Genomic DNA, 24,466 nt, shown 5'->3' on the forward strand with positions numbered 1-24,466 from the left:
TTTACTGATTATTTAGAAGGATTCAAATCATATACAAGACTCAGTGAAGGAGATATGTTCAATCAATGACAGTCACTAACAAAATGCTTTTGGAATTTCATAAACAATATTTCTGTGAAATAAATGTTGAATAAGTGAAACTTAGCACATTACAAAACAGAAAGTCCTGAAAAGGTTTTGTTTCTTTTTTTTTTTTAAGAAATGAGATAACTATTTGCTATTATTTTACCCGTTAGTATATAATTATTTGGGAGAAAAAGTGACAGCCAACTAAAATGACAGAAATACCTTTACTGGTTCATTCTAAAGTAATTTAGAGTAATCATTATAGGGCTAATAATTTAAAAAGTAGAAACCCTTACAAGCTTTTTTATAAAAATAAAAAACATTAAAATTTGATATTACTTCTAATATTAAGCAATAAAGTTCATAAAAGTTATTAAAATTTGGTATTCCTTCTAATATTAAGCAATAAAGTTCATAAAAGTTATGGCTAAGATATTATAAATTTATAAATGCATGTTCTGGTCCTTGCTCTGAAACAAAGAAGCTTTGTGACATTTAATTTTTCTGGAACTCAGTTTTTTCAATTATAATACCTATACTGTTTTATGACATGGATTGTCATAAGGATTTAGTGAGATGATAATATATGTGAAAATGCTCTGAAAACTAAAAGCTGTTATTTTATCAGGAAGCAATTAAGCTTTAAAAAATGTATCTGAGAGTCTACTGTCACTTAAAACTACATATGTCAAACCCAGTTAATTGCTATTTTTAGCTAATTTTCCTAATAGTTGCATCAATGTGTTATGACAGTTAGTGCTAAGTTATTGGAAAGGAGGTGGCTAAACAATGGTATTCAGCAAACATTCTTTCAAAATGCATGATCAAAACTGGGAAGAGTAAAAAGAATTCGGGAAACGTATTTATTTGTTCCAGAGAGTTTTCAAAATAAATGACCCAAGTAATTGTCAAAAATCATAAGCAAACTGAATAGAAGAAAACAACAATAACAACAAAAAGGTTTAGAGAAAGGGCCTAGGTTGGAACCTTGTCTTATCCAACTTGGGTATGAAATTTAAGCAATTAACTTCTCTAAATCACAGCTCCTATTATAAACTGGGTATAGTATTTGTATTAAAAATCTCAGGGTTAGTTGAGATACTCAAGTGATTAAAAATTATAAACAAGCATAAACTGTATTAGTAGTGATCATAATAAAGTAATTATGCTTTTAATGGTGACAACTATTTTGATCAGGTTGTCTTTACTGCATTCTAATCTAACTGAGAAGTCATTTAAGAATTGTAAAATATAATAAAGCTTACTTAAAAATCTGTATCTGAACAAATACAAAATGTTTACATGACCCAGTGTTTTACTGTACTGACTTAGGTTAATTCTACTTACATTAAACAGTAATAAATTTCATTTTGATTAAAAATACATTATTTTTTAAAGGGAAATATCAAAATTATTGTTTCATTATTAAACAAATAAAATGTGTATAGTATTTGGGTAATAAATGATTTAGTTCAACTTAAAAATGCTTACCAAAATACCTGGAATTAACCTATTAATTAGAAATACTGGGACTTCCCTGGTGGCGCAGTGGATAAGACTCTGCGCTCCCAATGCAGAAGGCCCGGGTTCAATCTAGATCCTACATGCATGCCACAACTAAGAGTTCCCATGACACAACAAAGGAGCCCATGAGCCGCAACTAAGACCTGGTGCCACCAAATAAATAAATAAACAAATATTTTTTTAAAAAAGAAATATTTCATACTACACAGTGAATTTATAACTATACACCTAAATGTGTCTCAGCTAATAACTAAAACATCTTTCAGGTGTCTGATATGGTAAAAATAAACAAACTTTCACTGTTTGAAAATGTAGAGTCTACAATCTACAATAAGGGACATATTATCCATTAATTGTGAGAAACTAACATTTTTAGAGAATCCTAAACAGGAAAAGAGCATTTTCCTACTACCTATGTCTCTTTCAGCAAGTTTAAATTCAGGGGTATAATAAGTTGACAAAGTATTAAAAAAAGTGGTGATAAGGAAAATGGTCATTCTCATTCACTGCTTATTCTATACGCAGGAGTAAAATCTGGACCAACCATTTCTGAAAAGCAATTTTAGTAAAATGTATCAAAAGCTTTTAAAACATTCACACATTTTGACCACTTATTCAATCTAGTAAAGAAAAAAATGTACTAAATGGAAAGAGCTTTAGGCACAAAATATTTTTTCTCAGAATTTTTTTAATAGTAAAAATGAAGAAATAACCTTAACGTCCCAAATTAAGGGAATGGTTATGTAAATTATGGTATGCCCACTTAATGGAATGAGTGGTCATTTGAAATTAGGTTTATGAATAATACCTACTTTGTGGAGAATTGTTTAATGTTAAAAAATCAGTATATAAAATTTTATTTATAGTGTTATAACCATAAAAAGATGAAAGGTTAAAAGGATATAAAATGAATGTTAATACTATTCCTTGATGGTATGATTATGAATGATTTTCCAACTTTTCTAGAGCTTATTTACTTTTATAAGGGCGATTTCTTTTAAAATCTAGGTATATACTTTCCCCCCTTCTTTTGATATAGAGTCATAATATTTAAAAATACAATACAATTATATTCTATCAAAATAGTCAAGTAATTCAACTGACTAATGAACCAGTCACTTGTTTTTTGGCATAAGTAGATTCCTCCCTCCACCCCCCGCCACTCTGTATCTGAGATAATAAACTGAGACATTGTTCAACCCTTGCCCTAAACCCTTCTGGATTCACGCAGAATATCTCTTTTGGTCAGTAAAATAAAATAATTTTCTAAACAAGCTAATCTTCTGAGTATCTTTCAAATCCATTTTCTCTTCTCCATATCCACTTACCTACTCTCTTAATGCAAGCTCTCATTATCTTTTTTGCCTCTCTTATTTTAGTAGGTTTCTAAGCGATCTCCTTGTTTCCAGTCTTGTGAAAGGCTAGGCATGTAAATCTGTTGGTTTTTCTACTCAGAACCCTTCTAAGGTATCCAATTATCAAAGCTCTATTGGGGAACCCTGTACACACTGGAGAATAGAGGGCCGAGAATCATTATTGTCTGAGGAACGCTTTCAAGATACATAATTTACACAATCCATAGAAATGGACTCTCTCACCCCAGAAGCACTGAGGTACAAGACAAAGTCCAATTTTATTTCACAGGAAAAAGAAATAGACAGTAAATACATGAAAAGAATATGCTGGACTTCAATTAAAGACAAAAATGTGATGCCAGTTTTTTATACAGACTAGAAAAGATGGAACATATACATAATAATACTCAATACTGGCAAGGGTATGGAGAAATAGGATATTTTGCACTGTTGGTGGGAGTGCATTTCTTCTTTGAGAAAGTGATCATATATACAGATACATACACACACAAATAATCATTGTAGCACTCTTTTTAACAAAAAAAGAAAAGGAGAAAACATCCTATGGCTGTATCAGCACAGGACTGGTTAAAAAATTATGGTATACATATATGATAGAATTCTAAAAGCCATTAAAAAGATCTGTATGCAGTACTCACAAGATATTGCTAAATGAAAAAAAGCTAGGGACAGAACTGTCAGTACGACATGATCCTATCTGTCAAATTGATAGGATGGATGAATAGGTATTTTAAAATTTTATCAGTTTAAGTAAGGATATACACAAAACCACTGATATTTCCCTTAGGAAATATTTTATATAAAGGACTATAGACATAATAATATAAAGGTAATAAAGTGAATATGTGTATACTTATCACCCAACTTAAGAAAGAGAAATAACCAAGACAACAAATATAATATTATCAAGACAACAAATAATAGCATCCCCCACCTCTACCACTTGGATAGGTAAATATTATCTTGAAGTAGTTGTTTATTTTACAATTTCTTACTGTTCTTTACAGTTTTACCACATAAGTATTATTCCTAAACAGTATTTAGTTCTAGATGCTTCTGAATTTTATTTGACTGATATCATGCTATTTGGGACATTTTGGAACTTGCTTTTTTTGCTCATTTGTTTTCATGAAACTTATTCACGTTGACATATGTAGCAATAGCTCACTAATTTTCACTTCTTTGTAGTGATGATAGCTAACACCTATTAAGCATTTTCTATGTAGCAGACACTGTCTCAAGTACTTTACATGGGTTAACTCATTTAATCCTCACAACAACTCTTCGAGCTAGTTAGCATTATTATCTCTCTATTCCACAGGAAGAAATTAAAGCTCAAAGACATTGTGTAACTTGCCTAAGATAAAACACTTAATTTTTTGCTATTTCAAACAAGGGTGCTAAGAACAATCTTCTACAGGCCTCATGATACATATATACAAGAATTTTTCTGGTACATATCCAGGGGTGGAAATGCTAGATTATAAGATACACGTATGCTCTGATTTATAAAATAAAAATTATTTTCCAAGGTGGTTTTAACAATTCACGTATCCACAAGCAATGTTCTACATTCTCACTAAGACTAGGCATTATCACAACTTTCACTCTTATTTATGGATATGCTATTTAATTTCTATGATAATGGACTAGCCTTACTAAAAATTACATAGTATTTTCTTTTCATGAACAAGAAATTTTGAGAATGAACAAAAGAACTAACAAATGAATGCATAGGTTTGTTACTTTACCATGGCTCCTACTCTACTGTTTCATCATCTCCTTTTGCTTCAGATGTACTGTTTCTCTCCAGTACTGTCTAAAATTTCACACTTCTGATTCTTTGTACATATCATTTCCTCTGCCCACAAAGACTATCTTCAATTTTTCCACTAGAAAAACTCCTTTTTAGAGTTTGGGATTAACATATACACACTACTATATATAAAATAGATAATCAACAAGGACCTATATATAGCACAGGGAACTCTACTCAATATTCTGTAATAACCTATATGGGAAAAGAATCTGAAAAAGAATGAATGTATGTATATGTATAACTGAATCACTTTGCTGTACACCTGAAACTAACACAACGTAAATCAACCATACTCCAATATAAAATAAAAATTAAAAAAAAAAGAACTCCTTAACATCGGCCATAAACTCCTCAAAAAGTCTGTTAATCCACTCCAAAGTTACTCCCTCCTCTGAACTTCCTCAAAAATACTTATATCTATCACCCTATATTCTAAGTGTTCTTTTATTTGTATTTCTCCCATGAGCCAGTAATGACAGACTTTCCCTCTTTTATTCCTAGAGCTTAGAACTATACCTGACACACAGTGAGTACGCTATAAATAATCAGTGATATGCAAATAACCACAAGTCAGATCACATTATATTAATACAGACCCTTGGGAGTAAATTTGGCAATAGAAAAAAATGTAGAAAAAGAACTCCTTAAACAACAATGAAAAGTCTTCACCCACAAAACAAATAATTTTAATAACTGTTAAAAGTTCAAATTACACAAAAAATTCTTCACACCCCCCCCCCTGCATGGAATAGCACCTATTATTATTTGATATATATCTTTCTAGACTTCTTAATACATATATATATGTTTATAGTCTGTGTATAATTTGATTCCATTTATATATTTAGGTCTATCCATGTAGTGCTTTCTTTTACCACAAAACATACCATGAACCTCTCCCTGTGTCAATATATAAAGATGTACCCTGTGCTTTAAAATGGTTGCAAAGAAGTTCAATATTGTTATATATTTATTCTGTAGGCAAAACTCGAATTAGGGGCATTTAAATAGCTTCCAATTTTTTGGTCATATACATTGCAACACACCTCCTTATAAATACATCTTGGTGCACTGGTAATATTATTTCCTTAGGATTAATTCCCATTAATAGTAGAGAGTATAAGCTACCCTCTAGCAAACTTATGTGCCCTTTGAAAACCTCTCAAGAAAGACTATTTCCTCACATCTCTACCCACACTGGGCCTTATTATTTAACTATCTCTGCCAAACTCATATAAGAAAAAAATTTTAATTGTTATTTTATAAAAAAGATTATTTGTACCATTTTCATTATTAAAATTAATAGTAGCCAAAACATTTTTTAAAACTTGGATCAGACTGAGTAAAAAGTATTTTGGCTTAGTCAAACCTGAATGTTTTTTACTGGATTACAACTCTTTAAAGGTAACAATTACTATGGGAAAAGGGGTGTAATCTCAAGTTAGGTGGTGGAAAATGCCAAAAAATCTTCCACAAGAGCAGAAAATCTAATGTATGATATACACAAAGGATGTACATACATTTGCATGAGCTCCAGCTTTTAAAAAGTTGTCTATAGCAGTAATATACATCCACATTCAATGCTTTCAGTACTGTGCTGGCATTGGCTCATCTGTATTACCTAAAAAGTAAACCATGCCAATATTTCACGTACAGTGGAAATCTGTTCCACTCTCAGAGGCTGGTATAATAATTATTCTTCTATGGTTGCTCAGAGATTGTTTAGCTTTTTATTTCTCCAAGACTATTACAGCAATTTTGTGTGTAGAGGCAAAAGGATGCAGTATAAAGTAATAAAATAATTCTAGCTGTAGTTCTCTTTCAGAACATAAGTCTAGATGACAGCTGTAGAGAAAATAAATACAGATTTTGCTTTTCTCCTGCCTTTGTCCCTTCTCTCTATATTAATTCTGAGGCAGAGAAAACAGTATTGTTCTGTAAACTTTTTAAAATGTACGATTCCCAATAAACAATATAGTGTGAAAAAAAGTGATATCACAGTCTATCAGTTGCTCCAAACTTTCATTCTTGTAGTTGTATATCACGAATCACAAGTTTGAACGTGTGACTGGGTCATATTCAACAAGAGAAGTTTTAAATAATTATATTATTAGTTTACTTTAGCATGATGAAAAAATTTTAGATGTTCTTTGATAAAGAAATCTTATATTTTAGCATTGCATATGTTAAAAATGCTATCAAAGCTATTCTTTTGGTATTTAAAACTATACAGTCAAATTATGCAAACTTAGAAAGCACAGAAAAGGAAAAAAATTACTAACAATTCTACAAGCCCAACAAAATCACTATTTACACTTTGATGTAGCACCCAGTAGCAATGCATTTTATATTTGACCACCAATGTCTCCTATTCTGTTTGCTAGATTTCTTTAGTTACTTTTTATTAGTTTAAGAATAAACTAAACTTTGAATTTTCAATTTTGCATGTCTATGAGCTTTGTCTAAAAATACTAATAGCGTATATAGTATTTTGTTTAGGCAACCTGAACACAGTAATCAGTGATGAAATAATATGGAAGGCATGTGAGAAAAGTACCAACATATAATGTCCAGCAAAAACAAAAAAGGAAAACAAGTCCTCCACCTTATTAATCAACAGAAAGTACCCTTTAAATGAAAAGTTAGTTTGGCTTAAATGTGGTATTAGGTTTTCAGGGATTGTTTATTGTCTTTAAGTCTGTTTTTTAGTTAATAGGCAGGCAATAGTTGCATAGTTCCTGCTAACTATATACCTTTAGACAATCCTTTAATTGGTAAATCTATTTCTAGGATTTTATCCTAAGGTCACATTCAGAAGTACCAACAAAAATTAATGTATAAGACTGTGGAAAATAAAGTAAATGTTCAATGAAACATGAATGGTTAAATAAACTGTAGTACAGTTACATAATATAATGGCAAAATTCAAAGACTCTGAAATCAGACTGTGTGTGTTCAAATTTTATGATTTGTACTACTTAAATTCCAACCACCACTATCACTACCATTACCAATACAAACAAAAATCCTATCAAAAACACAATCAAAATGGAGAAGAGACTGATTCTGATGGTACTTTTAAAAAGAAGTATGTATTTGAATATAACATGCAAGAACAAAGGAAAACTTAAGAAGAAGAACCCAAAATCTTAATAACAATTACCACTAGGTAGGGATAAATGATTCCTGATTTCTTCTTTATAATTTTCTAACTATCCAAATATTCTACATGAAGATTAGTTTAAGAGTCAAGGAAAAATTAAATAGTGACAAAATATTGTGCAAAAAGATTATATAGAGTTTTTTTACTCCCTTATTAGATAATTAAACTCAATCTAAAATATATAAAGGTTACAGGAACTTAACTATAAGGTAGGATGTTGAGAGATCACGGTAATATAAAATCCATTTTGCTAGCTAAATAAAGTTCTATCCATTAACTTAGTTTTCAGATACAGAGCCTTATTAAAATGTTACCACCTCTGAAAATGAGTACATGAACAATTCATATCCCCTTTGACTAAAGCAAATGACTTTGAACAATAAATGTAAATCACAATCCTTTTAATCATTTGGCTCAAAAATGACCTTACTTAATTCTAAAAAAGAGTAAGTTAGTCAAGTATTTCTCAGTGGCGAAGAGAAAATATGATACCTTTTCACTTCAGATCAATTAGGTGTCACCTTTCTTCTGCCCCAAAGCATGGAATCTGAGATCTTTTCCTCTTATAATCACAAACCAATCGTGAGGTGAATTTTATGGGTTTTGTTAGCAATCTAGCCTATCTGAACAATAAGAACTGTTATGACTAACAACTCTGGTTGGAAAAACACTGTAAAAATAATCTTAATTAAATGTAAGCTAACATTAAAACAAAAGAAAAAACCCCACCTAACCGGCTCATTAAAATAGTTAAATAAAGAAACCAAATGAAAAGAACATTCATACCTTACTGCTGCTTGGGTTTTTTTTTTTTTAAACTCCTTAATTTTGAAGATTTTTCTTCAAAAAACCTTTCCTACCAACTATGTATATGGTCAAAACTGTACTAAACATCAGGGATAAAAGATGAGCAAGATACGATTTTAAATCCAAATAATGATGTTATGAAAGCTTTCAAAGACAGGTATGAAATAGAAAGGTAAATACCTTTCTGATGATTTATGATACCGATAAAGATACTGAATTGCTAAAAGCTCAAAGTTGTCTACCAGCAAATAATCAAATGTTCAGCATAGTTATTGGAACAGAACAGGTGCTCAAATATTTACTGAATGAATTAATAAGTACTCAAAATGGAGAGGATTTCCACTCTGATATTTAAAGTCTTAAAGACATTTATGATCTAACTAACAGTCATTACTTCCTTGGGGTTAAAATAATTAGAGAATGGGTTATTCTTTTAAAGCCATTTTAGTTGTCTTTGCAAATAATCACTAATAAAGTAAACCTGACATAACCACTATCATAAACTACAGTCAACTTGCACTCAAAATAATTTCAAAATGTTTAGTATGTCAAGCCCATAGGTGGATTACAAAACAATAATGTACTTTGTTCCTAATAAAGTGGTTAACTGAATTAGAATACTTTATAACCTCCAATACATTCCAAAATAAGAATGATGTATGTGAAAACTTTAGCATATCATGAAATAAATGGTACTAAAGTAAACTTAAGAGTTTTCTTTGGCAGTTTAATTCTGTAAGTTGATTCTTTTTTTAAAAATTTCACATTTTGCTAGCATCTCAGTATCCCCCAGCCCCTTTTGGTGTAATTAAGGTTAATATATTATACATACATAATCGGGCTCAGAATTTTTTAAACTAATAAGAACTGTGTTTTTTTCTACCTGAACATACTTTTAGTTGTAAAGGGGCTATAAAACCAAGATATAATACAATCTTCTATTGAAAAATGGAATTTAACCTAAGCTAGATGTATCATCTAAAAAAGTTGAGAATGGGAGCAAGATGAAATGAACATGACTATAAATGTTAGCTTTCATTCTACTCATCTTCCTTTTCTGCTTATGTATTGGTTAGCTGTTGGTGCATAACAAATTACCACAAAACTGCAGCTTCTAAGAACATTTACTATCTCATAGTTTCTTTGAGTAAGAAATTTGGGAGCAACTTAGCTGAATGGTGTTCCTTAAGTACAGTTCCTCTCATTGTGAGGACCCATGAACTAAACAGACAAATTATCTGCCCCACACACAACCAAAATACAATGGTAGGACAGGCAGAGGATAACTGTTACAAAACTTCTGGTTCAGAATAAGAGAAAATGGAGTCACTGATCCAAAGTAATTCTGTAATCAAGGTGGGAACATGTTAGAAGTTCCTTGAATATGGGAATAATTCTCCATAGCTCTTGGCTCTGCCCTTTGAGATTTTGGTTCTATTTCTGAGTTATCTTTCCGTTTTATGAAAGGAAGTCCATGTTTACATGTAAAATGTTTTTCAACCTGCTTCCTGCCAGTAAAATTTTGGGGATTCAAGGGGCCGCTCCTCAGACTGGTAATATTTCTGCCAATTAACTCTTTAGAAAACTTTGTGGGTCTCTTGGGAATCTTACTGGGATTCACTCTGTTAGACAAAAAGCACAGTCACAATTCTGAGACAAACTCTTCTCTACTTTAAATTTCTGCTGAGGACACCCTTAATCTGCTTTAAGCCCTCTTACTTTGATTGAAAGGTTCTCTGAGGCTCACATTACATCTTTCTGAGGTTTTAACAAAGGATTTTATAGTCACACCACTGGCTTCATCTTTAGACAAACCTATTCTGAGAGTGCCCTGGATATGATCTTTGCCTGGAAGCCATTTCCTAATTTTAGCATAGTGTGACATATTGAGAGGATGAGAATTTTCAAAACCAGCAAGTCCTGGTTCTTTTTGTTTGTTTAGGACCCCTTCCTGAGCCTATTTCTCCCATCCACTGCTTTACCATAACCAGAAGTAGTACATTTTCTACTTCACTTATTACTACAGGTGACAGTGTTGCTAAACTTTCTGCTACTATATAACAGTGATTTCCTTTCTTTCAGTTTCCAATATGGTGCTCTTCCATTTTCATTTAAGACCTCATCAGCAGTCTCCTCAAAGGCTTAACTTTAAGCTTCCACTTAACAAGGTGGTTCCGGCTCACAGTCCCTAGGGAAGTTACAGTTAAGACATCAACCATGACTGCAGTCATCTGATGGCTCATTTGGGGGTGAATGACCTGCATCCAAGATGGCTCATTAACATGTTTATTGTCACAAAACTTCAGTTCCTCACCACAAGGACATCTCCACAGAGTTGCTTGAGTGTCCCCATGACATGGCAGTTGGCATCCTCCAGTACAGGGGATCTAAGAGAGCCAGAAAGAAGCTGCAATATCTTTTATGGCCTACCTTTGGAAGCCATACTCTTGTCATTTCTACCATATGCTCCTTATTAAGAAACAACCCAGTAAGTATAGCGCCCACTCAAGGGGAGGAGAATAAGATTCCACCAAAAGGAATATAATTTAAGAATCTATTTTAAAAACACCACAGTAAGCAAAAACCAAGAACTAAAACTTGATATAAAAATTGCTCTTAGTGAAATTACATTTACATGGAAGCCTATTTTAGAGTCTCTAGTGACAATGCACATTTTCTATTTTATTATGAAAATAAAAACCAAGCAAGTGCTTTAGTATACAATGAAGCTAAAATATAAATAACTCTTTTAGGTGTGTGGGTGTGTACGTGTGGGAGAGAGAGAGAGAGAGAGAGAGAGAGAGTGTGTGTGTGTGTGTGTGTGTGTGTGTGTATAACCTGTTGGACTGGAGGCAGTGGAGAGAACTTACTATGAAGCAGAGATCCCAAGGAGCTAACAACAGATTAACTACTCTTGTTGCTTTGGTTATACAGTAATTCTCTTTACTAGCCATTGATGGCAATATGCACAAAGTCTTGCAAACAATTAAGTCCTGTAAAAGTTTTTCCTCTATACAGTGCTATATATAGAAATGAAGTAAAACCAAAGCAGAATGTTAAAAAACTCTTTTTCAAGTTGAATTTTAACCAAATTTACTCTCTTCACAGGGAGCAATTCAGAAAATGTTTTCCCATTTCCAGCTCCATATTCTCATTGATACCAGAACAGAACTTTAGGAAACACTTAACTATAAAAAGTATACTTATTTTGCATTTTATTACTTATTTCTTATACCTAATTAACTGAAACTCAGTTTTTAAAATAATAATTAACCATCAATAAACAGATTCATATATTAAAACACAAATAAGAACTCTTAAATGTACAGTAAGGATAATGGGTTAGGATACATCTATTGAAAACAAATTAGATAGACACAAAAAAGATTAAAAATTGTAAAGTTGAAAAAATATTTAAGGTCACAAAATATCATTATGTATTTAAGTGAAAAAAAAAAAGCTACAGAATAATGATATCATAATAACACATGTGTACCCATTTATTTGTCCAGAAAAAAACTCAGAGGCCATATTTAAAAATACGTATGGGACTTCCCTGGTGGTCCAGTGGCTAAGGCTCTGTGCTCCTAATGCAAGGGGCCCGGGTTCAATCCCTGTTCGGGGAACTAGATCCCACATGCTACAACTAATTAGTTTGCATGCCGCAACTAAAGATCCCATGTGCCGCAACTAAAGATCCTGCATGCAGCAACGAAGATCCTACACGCGGCAACAAAGATCTTGCGTGACGCAGCTAAGACCTGGAGCAGCCAAATAAATAAATAAATATTTTAAAAAATATGTATGATGGTTATCATGGATGGTAGCATATCTATGTTTTATTTTTTGAACTTTGCTATATTTCTCAAATTTTCAGAAATAAAAGCCATTTTTATTTTCTGATTATAAATGTACATAAAACATTTTGCCATGTCCTTTAGGTGATGACTATTTTTACAATAATATGAATAATTGATTATTAATACAAGGTATACATATAAATTTGGGTTCTTTCACTATTATCCTAAAAGTATTAATACTTTAGGAAATTAAAAGTACTAAAAAGAAAGCCATATATCTCAGAATCCCACAATCCAAAAGTAACAAAATTATTTAACATTTTAGCTGAGTAACAATGGATGACAACACCATATAATTATCTGTTTTTACTACTCAATACACTGCAAGTAAATTAATAATAAAATTTTTAGTGGTCGCATGACAAAGATACCTTAATTCAACCATTTCCATTCCATTTAGATAGCTTATTTTTTATTATCAATATTTCATACACATACACACCCAAAAATCTGTGTACACAAATTTTTTGTGTATCTCTATTTCCTTAAATTGATTCACTGGACCAACAGGTATGAATATTTCTTTTTTTTTTTTAAAGATTTTTTTTTAAATGTGGACCAATTTTAAAGCCTTTATTGAATTTGTTACAATACTGCTTCTGCTTTATGCTTTGGCTTTTTGGCCACAAGGTATGTGGGATCTTCGCTCCCTGACCAGGGATCGAACCTGAAACACTGGAAGGGGAAGTCTTAACCATTGGACCACCAGGGAAGTCCTGTTTCTATTTTTAAAGCTTTTAAATACATTATTACCAAACTGCTTTCTACAAAGAATCTACCAATTTATATTTTCTCTAGCAGAGCGTCAATCTGTCAACCTCATGAAAAGACACAGTCTGGGGTAATATTAATTTTTAAATCTTGATAATTTCATAACTAATAAATGTTAATTTATACTACCTGCTGATTACTAGTGATATAAAACAGAAGGGTGTCCATATGCTTATTAATAATTTGAAATTACTTTTCTACGAATTTTTAATACAAGTACCTTGCCTATGCGGTGGGGTATCTGTGATGGTGAATTTTATCTGTCAACTTGGCTAGGCGATGGTGGTTTGGTCAAACACCAGTCTAACTACTGTGAAGGTAATTTTCATATGTGACTAACATCTAAATCAGTAGACTCAGAGTAAAGGAGATTATCCTCCATAAAGTGGGTGGACTCATTCTGGAAAGACTTAAAGAAAAGACTGAGGTCCCCCAAGGAGGAAGGAAGTCTGCCTTGAGACTGCCTTCTGACTCAAGAGCAAAACATCAACTCCTGCCAGAACTTCTGGGATGCCTGCCTACCTGCCTACCCTGTGAATTTCGGACTTGCCAGTTCCCACAGTCACATGAGCCAATTCCTTAAACAAACAAACCGAACAAAACCAAGTCCTCTTTACACATATTAATAAATACATACATATATATGTATATATATATATATATATATACATACACACATTCTATTGGTTTTGTTTCCCTGTACTTCCTGACAAATACAGTGTCCAGAAATTTCTTAAGAATTTATATGAATTGTTTATTTATTAAGGCTAGTGATTTCCTCTACATCCTTTATGTCTAGAAATTCCTTTTAATCCAAACTACTTACTTGTAAGTTGTCTTCTGCTCCTTCAGTTTCATTTTTAAATGCTGGGCATCCTAAGAAAATGGGTAAAAGTTAATTAAGCATAGAATTTTTGTTTTAGATTTTAGTATTGCTGACTCATTGATAATATCACTATGATACTGTAGAAGACTAATCAGAGATCATTCTGGACTGCCTGGCAACCAGTCAGATGTTGGTCACTCATACTTGCCCCTCTGTTAGATAAAGAGAGAATAAAGTGATTGCTTTCCTCTTCTACAGGTAAATTTCCAGTGACTTACTTAAAGAGGTGTCTTCTGTGAAAGTACGCTATCTCTGGCAAGCCCTGCCTCTGATTTCTCTGAAATAATGAAACTGCCAGGAAGAGTATATGCACCGCACTCTTCTGGTGTTTAGGTGATGCCCACATGATTTATTCAATTTTTCTAAGTACTCTGACCCAGGAAACAGTATTTAGTACCCCCAACTAGGATTTCAGTAGCTTTAGTAAGGAAAAAAAATGAGCCTTAATCCACTGTTGATAGTCAATAGCCAACTGTTGCTATTGACTTTTGTGCACCAATGCCTCTATATAAGTTTTCATGGCGTTCAAGAGTGCCTTTAGTTCCAATAAATTAATAAGGAAGGATTTACCTTAGCAAAGTATTCTGAGTTTATGCTACCCTTGAGACATAGCTAGCATGGAGATGAAGAGAAAGCTGTCCTATGGAAAAGGTGCATAGTTTATTCTTACTGTCATGGGAGGCTAAGTAAGAAAAATTTAATGGGATTGTTGAAAACCTATACAGTGGCTGATAATAATGCTAACCAGTATGTTTACAAAAATGTTCAAAAACAATGAGACAGGCTGAGTACTGTAGTCTATTCTACCTGGCTAGGTGTTTGTAAGCGTCTCCTTATTAATTTTCTTTTAAAAGGTTAAACCCAATCTATCTGATCCTAGTGAAAGAAGTATGTTCCTATGGGGGTATGAATGTAGGCATAAAAGTATTCAAAACTAAATATTCCAGCAACCATGGATAACGATTTTCTTTTTAAAGCACTGGTTCTTCAACACTAACAAAATATCAGAATTAACTGGGAAACTTTAAAAAAATTATAATGATGCCAGAATACAGTCTCAGACCAATAATGTCAGAATCTCTGAGGGGTGAGGCATTGGGCATCATAAATTTTTTTATTTTTAAGTTTCTTGCAGTGGTTTGAGAACCACAACTACTACTGGAGAATCTGAAGATCCATATTCATCTTGCCCCTCCCTAAATTCATGATATATAATCATTTGACAATTCCTCACCACATTTGAAATGCACAGAACTTAAAAAAAAAGGAATGCCTCAGCACCACTCCCCAGGCAGTCTGATTCAAATGGGCTGGAGTGGGGACCAATTATGCTATTTTTCAAAAGGCTCCCAGGTGATTCAAATGTGCAGCGAACAATGAGAACCCTGATATAGGAAGAAGTTATGGGTTCTTGTATTAAAAATGAGTGCTACCATTTCATGGAATTTTTTTCTGAATCAGAAATCAAAGATTGTTTGTTTACCAAATTCTAGTCTTTCAAAGTAGCTAAATACATTATTTAACTTCAGTTTCACACAGTTAGCAATACATATTTGTACTAAGCATTTCCATGTTCTTGCCTATGGTTTGTCTCATAATTAGTTTATTTCTTCTGATTTTCCTACTAAAATGCCATCTTCAAAATATATGAGCCACAATGTTGTCAACACATTTTCATTCAGTTATGTTGTATAAGAAGGTTATTTCTAATAGAGATAATGTTTCTTCTCAATAAGAAAAACAAATCAAATCTTAGTTATGACTTCTTTGGGGGAAAGAAATGGGTTTTAATGTGATTTCTTTTTGTTTAATTAAGCAGAGGCCAGTCTTACGTGTAAATATTCTTCCTCCCTTTAAAACCTGCAAGCTTTAAGAGTTAATGATCTTAACAGATTGGTTAAGATATACAAAGGGATAGATTGGGTTGAGGTCTCTGCCAATCCTTATTAATGAAATCAGATAAAGCAGTAAGGAAGGCTTTGCCATAGAATAACTGGAGTTGACATATATTTGATTATTACAAATTTTCTCTTTATAATTACCAAAACAAGGATATGAGTAACATACTCACGGAGGATTTTCAAAGTTCTACCTGACTGCTGCCCTCTTCTTTGAGCTTTTATTTTAAAACTTTCAAATTATCTGAAGTGTGCTGTTGATGGGCTCTTCAAGATAATACATGTAATTGGTATATACTGTGATGTGACAAACATAAAACAGATTAAGGAGCCCATTATTTTATCTTCACCTACAGTCAGCTTTCAAAGCCTGATCTCATATCACAAAAGTTGACTTGCTTGAAGTCACTTCTATTATATATAACTGATAAACAAATTAAGAAAACAGTCAAAATAACCTACCTTGAGAAATATCCTCTATAGCTCTTCGAATGCCTCTATCAAAAGCCCTAGCATCAGCAGGACTTTGAAAGGTAAGGCCAAATTTCTTGTCATCAATCTTCCAGTGGTGAAATGTTGGAGTGACCTTATTGTAAATGAGGTCTTTTTTAAGCATACATTCCAAAACCACCTGCCAAAAGTTAAATGCCAAAATTACTATACATATATCAAATGCATCTAATGTAGCTCTTAAATACAAAGGTAGGTGAGAAAAGAGCTGTTATATTTTAATAAAAGCACCCCCACCCCATTAATACAGAGGTCTTGCTACTTAATCTACTCACAAAGTCACTCAATACAGAAATTAAGATGGGATTAAAGAAGATTCTGGGAAGATGGCAGGAGGCACCATCTTCCCACCATTCTGGGAAGATGGCAGGAGGCAAGAAACACCAGGAATCTGTCTCCCTACCTAGACAAAACTGACTGGCAGAATCTGTCTGCTGTGACTATGTTAGAACTCTATAGAGTCTGTTGAAAGCTTGTAACTTCCAGGGAAGACATGGACAGTAAATTGCAGTTAATTTTGTCAATTTCAGGTATTAGCACAGTAGCAGCACCTCCTTCATCCCAACTCCCAGCCATAGGGCAGGGAGCTGTGCACATGCAAATTACAGAAGCCATGGTAGGTAAAAAGGACCTTATCCTCCAAGTATCAGGGATTGGTGCTCTCATCACTAATTGCTGCTTCTGATCACAGAGGTGCAGACAAAGAGGAGGGTAGCCATTTGCCACTGTTGTATCTTCCCTCATTGTTGCAAGTTCCTCTGCATCAGAATGAAGTGACTTCCAAGGTATTTAAAAAGCCAGCTCCCTTTTTTATCTGTCATTTATCACTTTTTCCCATGATGGCAGCCAGACATTGAAGACTAGGACATTCAAAAATAACTACAGGGGCTTCCCTGGTGGCGCAGTGGTTGAGAGTCTGCCTGCCAATGCAGGGGACACAGGTTCGAGGCCTGGTCTGGGAGGATCCCACATGCTGTGGAGCAACTGGGCCCGTGAGCCACAACTGCTGAGCCTGCGTGTCTGGAGCCTGTGCTCCGCAACAAGGGAGGCCGCCACAGTGGGAGGCCCAGGCACCGCGATGAAGAGTGGCCCCCGCTCGCCGCAACTGGAGAAAGCCCTCGCACAGAAACGAAGACCCAACACAGCCAAAAATAAATAAATAAATAAATAAAATTTTGAAAAAAAAAAACTACATATACAGGAAGAATTAGAAAGTGACTATGCATATCCAGGGAAAGGCTCAGAAAAGACATGAAAAAACCTTAAATTTACACCTCAGGCTGATCCTTGGCACAGAGACAACCTACAACAATCAAAAAAACGAAAACAAAAACAATAACAAAAATTAGGAAACTCCAGGGAAGGGAATAATCTGATTTCCATATTACCATATTCCAAGTTACCATATTATGATTTAAATGTCCAGTGTTCAAAAGAAAATTCCCAAAGCATTCAAAGATTCTCCATATCTTATTTAGTTCTTTGAGCATCTTTACAACAGTTTTTTAATAAGTCTTTGTCTAATGATCTGCCATTGGGTCTTTTTCGGGACATTTTCTGTTGATTTCTTTTTGTTTCTTTCAGTAGGTGATATAGCAAAGTATGACATAAAACAATGTATGAACAAAATGGAAATAACAATAAAGAGATAGCAAATCTAAAAAGAAACTAAAAAATTCTGAAGCTGAAAAGTAAATAACTAAAATGAAAACTTCAACTAGAGGGATTCAAAAGCAGATTTGAGTAGGCACAAAAAATAAACACTGAACTGGAAGATAGGACAACAGAAATTAGAGTCTGAGGAGCAGAAAGGAAAAAGACTGAAGAAACGCAAACAGAGTCTAAGAGACCTACAGGCAGCATCAAGAGGACCAACATACACATCGTGGGAACTAGAAGAAGAGCAAGAAAGGGGCAGAGAGAATATGTGAAGAAAGAATGGTTGAAAACTCCAAATTTTATGAAAGTCATGAACATAAACATCCAAGAGGCTCAACAAACTTTGAGTAAGATGAACTCAACAGGCCACACAGAGACACAGAGATTCTTCAAAGTAGCAATAGAGAAATGAATTGTCACATATGAGGAATCCTCAATAAGAACGTCAGCAGATTTCTCTTCAGAAACTTTGGAGGCTAGAAGATAGTGGATGGACATAGTCAAAGTGCTGAAAGAAAAAACTGTCAACCAAGAATTCTATATTTGGCAAAAATATCCTTCAAAAGTAACGAAGAAATTAAGCCATTTCCAGATAAACAAAAGCTAAGGGAGTTTGTTTCCACTAGATCTGCCCTGCAAAAAATGCACAAGGGAGACCTACAAGGTGAAATAAAATGACATAAGAAAGTAACTTGAAGCCATATAAAGAAATAAAGGTAAATACAAGGGCAATTATAAAAGCAATATTTTTAACATTGGTTTGAAACTCCACTTTATGTTTTCTATCAAATTTAAGAGAGACTATTACATTTAAAGAAAACAATGAATTATTAGTGTAAAAGCTAAGTATTGCTGTAACTGTGGTGTATAACTACAAATATTGTTTTCTACAAAATTTGAGAGACTAATACATTTAAAAGAAGTATTAATTTATGTTTCTGGGCAAACAATGTATAAAGATGTAATTTATCAACAAATGAAAGGGTGGGGTCAAAGCTGTAAAGAAACAGTTTTTGTATGTTATTGAAGTTAAGCTAGTTTAAATCCCAATTAGAGTGTTATAACTTTAGGATGTTAAATGCAACCTCCATGGTAACCACAAAGAAAATAGCTATAGAATATAAATAAAAGGAAATGAGAAAGGAATTTAAACATTTTGTTACAATCAACTAAACACAAAAGAAGATAGGAAAGCAGGAAATGAGGGAGAAAAGGCTATTAGGGACATACAAAAACAGCAAAATGACAGAAGTCTCTCCTTATCAGCAATTACTTTAAATGTAAATGGATTTAACTGTCCAACCAAATGACAGAGATTGGCAGAACAAATAAAAGCACAACCAAAGACACAAACAGGTTGAAAGCGAAAGGATGGAAAAAGACATTCCATGCAAAGAGCAACCAAAAGGGAGCAGGGGTGGCTATACTATTATCAGACAAAATAGACTTTAAATCAAAAAGAACATTAAAATAAAAATATTATATATTAATAAACGGTTCAATAGGGCAAAAAGAAACAACAATAAACATTTAGGTACCTAGTAACAGAACATCAAAATATATAAAGCAAAAATTGACACAACTGAAGAGAGAAACACAGTTCTACAGTAATAGTTGGAGACGTCAATACCTCACTCACATAATCAACAGAAGAACCAGACAGAATATAAAGAAATAGAGAATTTAACATAGTAAACCAACTAGACCAAACAGACATATACAAAACACTCTACTCAGCAACAGAACACACATTTTTCTGAAGTGCACGTGGGATATTTTTCAGGACAGACCAAATGTTAGTCCACAAATTAATCTCAATATAATAAAAAATATGGATATCGGGCTTCCCTGGTGGCGCGGTGGTTGGGAGCCTGCCTGCCGATGCGGGGGACGCGGGTTCGGGCCCTGGTCTGGGAGGATCCCGCGTGCCGCGGAGCGGCTGGGCCCGTGGGCCACGGCTGCTGGGCCTGTGCGTCTGGGGCCTGTGCTCCGCGACGGGAGGGGCCGCGGTGGTGGGGGACCCGCGCGCCGCGGTGGGGAGTGGCCCCCACTCGCCGCGGCTGGAGGGGGCCCTCGCGCAGGGACGGGGACCCAACACAGCCATGGAATAAATAAATAAATAAATAAATAAATAAATAAATAAATAAATAAATAAATAAATAAAAACAAAGAGAAAAAGAAAATCTTTAAAAAAAAAAAAATATGGATATCATACAAAGTATCTTTGGCCACAATAAGATGAAATTAAAAATCAATAACAAAAGGAAAACTGGAAAATTAAAAAAATTTTGGGAATTAACCAACTGATCAAAGAAGAAATCACGAGGGAAATTACAAAATACTTAGAGGGCGAAAACAACACAACATACCAAAACTTATAGCACACAGTGAAAGCAGTACTAAGGGGAAAATGCACAAACACCTGCATTAAAAAAAAAAAGAAAGAAAAATCTTAAATCAACAACGTAACTTTACAATTTAAGGAACTAGAAAAGAAGAACAAACTAAACCCAAACCTAGCAGAAGAAAGGAAATAATAATGATGAGAGCAGAAACAAATTAGAGAACAGAAAAATAATAGAGAAAATCAATGAATCCAAAAGTTGGTTCTTCAAAAAGATTTTAATAAGTCCTTTAGCTAGAAGGACTCAGAAGAAAAAGAGAGAAGACGCAAATTGACACAAATTATAAAAATCAGAAATGAAAGTGGAGACATTACCATCAATTCTACAGAAATAAAAAGCATTATAAGAGAGTACTATGAACAACTGTACACCAACAAGTCAGATAACCTAGATTTAACGGACAAATTACTAGAAACATAAAACAGACCAAGACTAAATCAAAAATAAATAGAAAATTTGAATAGATATATAGCTAGTAAGTAGATTGGATCAGTAATTAAATGTCTCTCAATAAAGAAAAACCCTGGACCTGATGGCTTCACCGGTGAATTATATCAAACATTTAAAGGACTAATACCAATACTTCAAACTTTCCCAAAAGACTGAAGGAGTAAACACTTCCTAACTCATTCTATGAGGACAGCATTGTGCTGATACCAAAGCCAAAGACATTACAAGAAAACTATGTATCAATATCCTTTATGAATACTGATGCAAAAAATCCTCAACAAATGAACGCAAGGATGGTTAAACACATGAAAATTGATCAATGTAATATCCTACTTGAACAGAAAAAAGGGGAAAAAAAATCCACATGATCATCTCAATTGATGCAGAAAAAGCATTTAACAAAATTCAACATCTTTTCATGATAAAAATACCTAACAAACAAGAACTAGAAGGAAACTACCTCAACATATTTGACAACAGTGCCAAGACCATTCAGTGGAAGAAAGGAAAGTCTTTTCAACAAATGGTACTGCGAAACTGGATGTGTACAGGCAAAAGAATGAAGTTGGACCCTTACCTAACACCACATGCAATAATTAACTCAAAATGTATCAAGGACCCTAAGAAGACCTAAAACGATAAAACTCCTAGAAGAAAACATAGGACAAAAACTTCATGACACTGGACTTGGCAATGTTTTCTTGGATATGACACCAAAGGCACAGGTAACAAAAGAAAAAATAATGGTGCACTACTAATCACTTCTTCCCAACTCCACATGCAGTGACGTTATATTGACTGAAAACAGCCATGGTGGAAGTATGTTAAGCTATAAAGCGTTTCCTCTCTCCAATCCCCCCGCCCTCCCCCACCAAAAGCTGATTGTTAAATTTTACCAGCCTGTCACTGAATATCTTTGATAGTAAGTCTTGTTATTCTGCAATAAGTAACAAAGAAGGTAACAAAATAATGTCCTGCTTGCTTACAGGCAAAGTGTGTTAGCACTTGGCATTTGACAAAGATTTAACTATCTGTTACAACAACCATTTTGCAATAATAATAATAAAATTCATAATTAAATTAGGTTTTGGAATTCAAGAAGTTAAAATTGGCATTATGGATTACTGCAACATATTTACTGTATTCATAAACAGTGGGAAAGAGATATGTATTTTAGAAAACTGTTAAATTGCAATTATTAAAAAAGAGAAGGACATAAAAAACGGAGTTTGGTCCTACAGTCATTACATGAAAATGTCACTAAATTAATCTTTAATACATGAAAATATTGCTAAATTAGCTCCTCTCTGAAACTTCCCAAAGTTGTTTTCCAACTATTATCTGTTAGATAAATAAAATTTCAACGTGATCTATACTCATCTATACCACTTATTTACAAATGGCTATCTATTTTTTTACAGAGGCTCCCAAAACACATAAAAAAATAAATTTTTAAAATGAGCTTTAAAATACAGTGAGGAAATGGTAAGGATAATAAACTAGTTCTTTGACTCATACAAGTATCTATGCAAGAATGTGTTCCACCTAGAAGTCATATAAATACTGAGGTTGCACATCATACACATCATGTTGGTACAAAAACAAAATGCCACCTAATTATGAAGTAGATGTCAATTTATGTCATTAACTTTTATCTACAAAGTAATATTAGGAAATAAAATATATCTTACTGTTCATAGTATGTATTTAGCGTACCATAAAAATAACTATCATTTAGGAAAAGGCTACTACTATGGCAGTAGCTATTCTGAATTTAGGAATAGGTAATGAGAAAGAAAAATGCAGGTAATCTACTGACATAACCACTCACCATCTTTGTAGATAATTTAAAAACTATGCTTCCTAGAACATTCTGCATCACTCAGCATTTACATAATTATCAAAGCCTCCATATCTAAGGCATAACAATTTCTCATCTAAGTCACACAATATATTAAAAAGTTGTTTTGCTTCTGACTTTAAGTAGCATTTAAAAAATGAATGCATTCTCATCACACTAAGGACAATATAAACCACACCTTTATTAAGTAATAGGGATAACAACTGTCCATCTCAAATTTTTAAAAAAGATCAATGAGGGTAAAAAGGTGTTAAAAAAAAAGTAGTTAAGAGAATGTCTCAAAAGGCTTCTACCTACCATGTGATCAAAACTAAATCTGCATTCCAGAAAAAACAAAAATAATTTTACGACCTAGAAGGATTCTTAAAAGTCAGTGAATTATGCTGCCTCCCACTTCCACTGCCTCTTCTCAACTATATCAGAACAATGTGCTCTGACTTTAGTTCACTGCAATTTTCACTGTATTAATTCTGTATCTTAAGATCACAGTAATATTAACAGTAATAGGCATACAGGAAGCAGATTCAAAGTTTACCATATTTGTGATTGGAATAACTAGCAAACAAACTGTAGAAAATGGCAATTACATTTTTGCCAAGAGATTACAATCAACCAATCCAGCACTGCCAGGTGAATTATTTATGCTGTTGTAAAAATGAGGTACCCTGATAAATTACTTCTGGCTAATAGGGAGTTATATCTATTAATTACCAATAAAGTAAAGTAACAGGTGTTCTACAGGCCTGAAGTGGTTACATCTCTCCCAGAATACATGACCTGCACTCACTCTTAGAACTTTTTTACAAGAAAAGATCTAGTACAAAATGAAATGAATAATTTTAAGTTCTGTTAAGACTACCCTAAAAGCAACTGCCAGAAGCCATTAAAAGTATAACCGTAAAAATAGTCTGTAAACAGTTGTCAAACTTGAAACACATCTCTAGCTAATTCTAATTATTAGTTGACTATACTTCTTTCTGGGGTTAAGGAGTGATGTGAATTTCATCAGACCTCCATAGTAACCATGAAGGACATGTATAAATTAGAGAAAGATAAATTTGAAAGTAGATTAGTGGCCCTGCCCTTATTTCTACCCTAAAGAAGACAGGTGATATATTAAACTAATAAGCAGAAAAGATATTGAGTGTAAATAACAACTGTAAAGTGACTATTAAGTGTAAGAGTGACTCAACAAGAATAACTACAAAAGAATATGCTGCCAAAGTAACTTGACATCAATAACGCCTAATGGATCCACTAAGCCCGTGGCTAGTTAACGAAGAAGAAATTAAAGAGTCATGTTTTAGAATCAGTACTAGAATATTTTGAACTTTTGGATCATCTACAAGTATACTGGGATTAGAAAAGAATCACTATTTATTATAAACTATAAAAAAGTATAATGGAAAAA

At 33.3% G+C, this 24,466-nt stretch overlaps 1 protein-coding gene across 1 annotated transcript in view; it reads right to left on the reverse strand.

The window, feature by feature from the left end:
* The window catches only part of SPRED1 (sprouty related EVH1 domain containing 1), a 117,379-nt gene that overhangs the window by 28,501 nt on the left and 64,412 nt on the right, over nucleotides 1-24,466 (reverse strand). The window contains exons 3-4 of the mRNA XM_059915588.1: nucleotides 16,633-16,801; nucleotides 14,213-14,262 (exon numbers count right to left, since the gene is read on the reverse strand). Of these exons, the coding sequence (XP_059771571.1) occupies nucleotides 14,213-14,262; nucleotides 16,633-16,801 (219 nt within the window). The remainder of the gene's footprint in view (nucleotides 1-14,212; nucleotides 14,263-16,632; nucleotides 16,802-24,466) is intronic.

The sequence above is a fragment of the Balaenoptera ricei genome, chromosome 2, assembly GCF_028023285.1.
Source record: "Balaenoptera ricei isolate mBalRic1 chromosome 2, mBalRic1.hap2, whole genome shotgun sequence".
Classification (NCBI taxonomy): domain Eukaryota; kingdom Metazoa; phylum Chordata; class Mammalia; order Artiodactyla; family Balaenopteridae; genus Balaenoptera; species Balaenoptera ricei.